This window comes from Octopus bimaculoides, chromosome 20 (genome assembly GCF_001194135.2).
Source record: "Octopus bimaculoides isolate UCB-OBI-ISO-001 chromosome 20, ASM119413v2, whole genome shotgun sequence".
NCBI lineage: Eukaryota > Metazoa > Mollusca > Cephalopoda > Octopoda > Octopodidae > Octopus > Octopus bimaculoides.
The window spans coordinates 10036303-10042246 of NC_069000.1; the positions used below are offsets into that span (position 1 = coordinate 10036303).

The following is a 5944-nucleotide window of genomic DNA, read 5'->3' on the forward strand; positions in this document are numbered from 1 at the left end:
TATATTTATATATATATATATATATATATTTATATATATATATGTATGTATGAATGTAATTTGCATGACTTTATTCCATAAAAAGTTGATGAGAATTCAGACCGAACACATGAAACGAAATGAATGGTCAATAAAAATCCAATGAGAAGAGATCTGTTACAACGAACGACTCCAAAGGAGATAACAATCCCATTAGAACAAATGTGAGGTCAGACCTATTAGACCGAACGAGAGCTAAAATGAAAGTTAACCTTATTCCGGCAAAAACACAACTACCATGTTGTTTTCACAGGATTATTATTATTATAATTATATTCGCCATCATCATTAGTTTTTATAACGCAATACAAAAGTTTTCACATCTTCACAGGGTAATATGTAAAAATCGATGTAAAACCTTAAGTAATGCCAAAACTGTTGATGGTTAAAACAATATTTACAATATTATTTTCATACAAGAAATGCTAAAAGAAAAAAGAAAAAAAAAAAACACTAGGAAAGGAAAAACAAATAATACCGAAGAGAAATTCAAGCATCTAATAACAAATAATGAGGAACGTTTTATATTTATTCATCCATAAACCATTCTCTGAACATTCACATACACACATTAGTGATGAATCTCTATAGGGTTGTGTGCAGAAGTTGGTCTGGAAAAAGAGGTAAAAATAATCCAACCTCTTTAAGCTAAAGAGAGTCTAGTCACGGGAGCATGCAGTAAATAAATGAAACAGATTGAATCAGAGATAAGTCCTTAATACTGTGTGTTCGAGAAACTTTCAGCCTGGGCACTGCTGGGACTTGATGAAGGAGGGAAACTACGAGAAAGAGAAATGAGGGATAGTTCTGTACTTACACAAGATACTATTATAATTTATATGATATAGTTTATGTAGTAAAGAAGGAGTAAGGCTGAAGAAGTCTGAAGTAGCAGACTTACCTGGATGTATGGCGCCACTGCACGAGATATCTCTCTTTGTTTCTCAGTAACAAGATCTTTCAGTTGTGATACCATTTCCCTGAACTGTAAAATAAGATGCCAAATTAATACCACTGATTTTCGGTTCACTGTTAGTATCCACATGTTTATTTTGGTTTTAGCTTTAATACAAAAATATATGCCCCCTAGGTTCCCTATAATAAATACTTGTAACCGTTAGCTAATCTTTATCATAAAAATTTTCCCAGGGGAAAACCAGGGAAACCTGGGTCTCACAAGGAAGGTGCAGATGTAATTAATTTGAACACTTCATCGTCATCATCACTAATATCAGTCAGGAGGTAACGGGTTCAATGTTTTGAAGGTAATGGTGTCTCTGGTCTCCGGTTATTATGTCAATGTCATACCTTGACATTGTTGTCTTCTTCCTGACCTTAATGACACACAAGATATATGGGCACAATGTGAGGGCACTATGGCCCAGTGGTTAGAGCAGCAGACTCACAGTCGTAGGATCGTGGTTTCGATTCCCAGACTGGGCGTTGTGAGTGTTTATTAAGCGAAAACACCTAAAACTCCAAGAGGCTCCGGCAGGGGGTGGTAGCGACCCCTGCTGTACTCTTTCACCACAGCTTTCTCTCACTCTTTCTTCCTGTTTCTGTTGTACCTGTATTTCAAAGGGCCAGCCTTGTCACACTCTCTGTCATGCTGAATCTCCCCCAAGAACTACGTTAAGGGTAGACGTGTCTGTGGAGTGCTCAGCCACTTGCACGTTAATTTCACGAGCAAGCTGTTCCGTTGATTGGATGAACCGGAACCCTTGTCTTTGTAACCAACAGAGTACTACAATGGACACAATATTCGAGCAACTGAGGTTAATTTATATGATTTCACTTCTAGTTATTATATTCTAACTGCGGGGAGAGAAGAAGAAAACTCCTCATCATTACCACCATCACCACTTGGGCATGTACAAGTTGGATTAGTACAAGATGAATTAGTCATTGTACAGACAGCAACTGAGAAGGAAAATAAATATTATTCAAAATTTATCCTTGTTTATGTCTAAAAATGTGGGCTGGGTGCAAGGTTTTGTCCTACTTGCATTACAGAGGTTGTCTTGTGCGAAAGGGTTAAAGTGACCTCTTAATCTTTGTTGGTTATCATTGCACTAATGTTCTCCACAGATGCTTTTGCTGATGTGAGGCTATAGCGAATTTAATGGACAGTGAAATTGAACACAGGACTATGTGGTTGTAAGGTGAACTTCTTAACCGCAAAGCCATGCCTCGCACACATACATAAAATTAAGTAAAATAATTTGTTATATGCAACAGAAGCAGTATTAGATTAAAAAAACCACCTGTGTATCATACTTAATGCATATACATCACAAAAAAGCAAAATCTCTTAAAGGACACATTGTGTTTAAAATCACAAAACTATATTAGTAGCAGATGAAAATCATCCAACAACAGCAGTAAGAATGCTAGACATACATTTCTGCTTTATTGGGCTTCGTCAGTAACATATATCTAGTGCTGATCACATGCTAAGACAAAATCTGTTGCCACTGATATAACAAAAAAACGATGATTTAATAACCACTGATATTGCAATTAGCTACTTGGCAGAATAACAATTTGTTATGCGCAACAGAGGCAGCATTAGATTAAAACAGTCATCTGTGTATTATACTAAATGCAGAAACATCATGATTGATATAGTTTTGCGTTTAAACACACAGTACATTCATAAAGGATATTATCCCCAGGCGAATTCTGCAGTTAATTTGCCTTTTGTGATGAAAACTTCATTAAGTATAATAGATAGACAGTTATGTAAAATAATATTTTCCTTTTTGATAAAACTGATGCAAAGAATTTGGTGGGCTTGATAATCTTGTTAAAACAAATTAATGTTCATAGAACGTGGAATATGGTATAAATTTCTCTTTAATTGGAATAACAAATAAAAAAATTTATAAAAAAATTTAAAGGATGAAACTGATTAATAAAAAAAAAGACCCAAAAGATCTCCTTTTAATTGGATGACAAATTCTCTCTTCAAATTTTCATTAATTTTTTTATGCCTTTCTCTCATACAGGAAAAGAGGCTACAATTTTAAACTAATAACTATAAAACAAATTACACTGTTAATTTGTCTAAAGAAGGAAACAATTTGATCCTAACAACCGAAAAATACCCATAACAAATATTGTCTGCTACACATGTAGGGATAGCTGAGTGGTCAAGGAATTTTCTTTGTAACTATGAGCTCCCAGGTTCACTTCCATTGAGTAGGTGGCATCTTGGGTGAGTGCATTTATTGTAGTTTTTGGACTGATCCAAGACTTGTGAATGAATCTGGGCAGAAATTGTAAAGATGCAGGTATGATGTGTGGTTAAGAAGCTGGCTTTGTAGTCATGTGGTTTTGTCTTGTTAGGGGTATGTAGGACTACATTATCTAATGTGTTCTTGCTTTAAGATGGGAGAAGTGTGATTTGAGAGAAATTTGACTGCTATTTCTAACTAGTTGAGCAACAATGTAACCGCTGCCTTGTTGGTTTGTGAAGACATTATGAATAAGAGATGTTTCAGTCAACCAATATAGAAATAAAATATATACAATATAAAAACAATATGGTTACAACATAGCTACAATAAAGATATAACATAGATAAAATAAATACAATATAAATGTAACAGATACAATATAGGCAAATATATAAACAGAATCTAATTACAACAGAGATATGACATAATCACAATACAGATACAACATAGATATATTATAGACAGAACAAACAAATCTGGTACAATATAGAAATAATCTAGTAACAAAATGGTACAATAAACACAGATATACTATACAAATAACACAGAAACAATATTAATACAACATCAATATATATAAAAGTATATATAATATAGATGCAACATAAATACAATATAGACATAATTTAATGAAAGCAGAATTACAGTATATATGCAGCATAGTTGTAACATAGATGCAATATAGACACTACATAAAAACAAATATGCATATAACATGGATGCAATATTGATATAATATAGATCCAAGGTAAGTACAATATACTGACAAAGTTACAGTACAGTTATAATAAAAATGCAATTAAAAAAATTGATATTGCAAAAGCTTTTGAAGAAATCCAAGAAAAGAATACAAATGAAATATAAATAAAATAAATGTTATGAAGTTGCTTACCTTTGTATGAAGGCTTGCCATCAATTGGGCATTTACTCTCTGTACTCGGTCTGTGGCAACCTCAAGAGCTTGTAGCTTTTGAGAAAGTACAGCCATGAATTGTTGGACACGTAACAAGATGGAATGGTGACACTTATCTAACACTTTCCATAAATGGAACCTGAAGAATAACAAAAATATATAAATATGTGGTGCAGGTAATGGCTGAGTGGTTAACGATGGTTTCGGCTTCCGCTTCACTGCATAGTACCTAGGTAAATGTTTTCTTCTATAGCCTTGGGCCAACCAAAGACTTGGGAGTAGATTTGGTGATCAGAAACTAGAAGAAGCTCATTTAACTTAACTACCTAATATTTATTTCTTTATTGCCCACAAGGGGCTACACACAGAGGGGACAAACAAGGACAGACAAATGGATTAAGTCGATTATATTGACCCCAGTGTGTAACTGGTACTTAGTTAATTGACCTCAGCAGAATTTGAACTCAGAACGTAGCGGCAGACGAAATACCGCTAAGCATTTTGCCAGGTGTGCTAACAATTCTGCCAGCTCGCCACCTTAAACCAATATTTCTTACCTGTTACCAAGCAAGGTAATATTTGCCCCATAGCTGGAGGACAGGTTTTTACAGAAGATCAGAAGACCACCACTTGTATGATGGTGAGACTCCTTTACAGCTATCATGAGATATCAAGGCAAGAAGACACAAAACACACATACATACACAACAGGATTCTTTTGGTTTCCTTCTACCAAATTGACTTGCAAGGCTGTGGTTCACCTGATGCTATATTCTAAGACATTTGCCCAAAGTGTTAGCTAATGGAACTGAAACCAAAGGCAAACTTCTTAACCACACATCTATGTCAGAATGTATAATAAAAAAAGTTGTTTCCTAAGAATTATCGAAAAATATCTTGAAAATCAATATGGAAATTTCCTTTACAAACAATACAATGAGTCATTTAACCCCAGGCCAAACCTGATTGAACAGAACTATGATCAAAAGCAATCCGACTCATTTATAAAAAAGCATTTAATACTATTTTATATAATGTGTCCTTCCTCTTTTGTAAGACAATATATGCAGATTATACACACACACATACATACACATATGATCATCATTTAACAGACATTAAATGATGATGATGATGATGTGTGTGTTTGTGTATGTGTGTATATGTGTATGTTTATATATATATAAAATTATATTTTTACAATAAAAATGATAATTACGAAGAAACTGCCATGCACCTTTAAGAAACCTGAAAGAATTGATTGCTTTCCAATAAATAAATAATAGTAATAATAAAAAAAAAAAAGATTCAACTCTTATGATTTTACAAAATAATGAAATAAATACTCAAGTAATTATGTATTGTACAGAAACACAGCCACTTAATATTTGGAAACAATAGCTGTTACTGTTTTGATTCTCTTCAAGAAATATTTATTCTTTCAAATGTATTAACTAAACTATAGCCCCAGGCCAACCAAAGCCTCGTGAGTGGATTTGGTAGGTTAAAATTGAAAAGAAACCTATTTTGTGTGTGTAATATATACATACAGATGTATAATATATATATATATATACTCTTTTACTTGTTTCAGTCATTTGACTGTGGCCATGCTGGAGCACCACCTTTAAAGTCAACCAAATTGACCCCAGAACTTATTCTTTGTAAGCCCAGTACATATTTTCTATTGGTCTCTTTTGCCAAACCGCTAAGCTATGGGGACGCAAACACACCAGCATTGGTTGTCAAGCGA

At 33.8% G+C, this 5944-nt stretch overlaps 1 protein-coding gene across 7 annotated transcripts in view; it reads right to left on the reverse strand.

Annotated features, from left to right (window-relative positions):
• Positions 1-5944, reverse strand: part of LOC106875384 (uncharacterized) — a 427703-nt gene that overhangs the window by 37029 nt on the left and 384730 nt on the right. For all 7 annotated transcript variants that reach the window (XM_014923494.2, XM_052974937.1, XM_014923493.2 and 4 more), the window contains 2 exons: positions 4171-4330; positions 941-1024 (listed from right to left, as the gene is read on the reverse strand). In XM_014923494.2, the coding sequence (XP_014778980.1) occupies positions 941-1024; positions 4171-4330 (244 nt within the window). The remainder of the gene's footprint in view (positions 1-940; positions 1025-4170; positions 4331-5944) is intronic.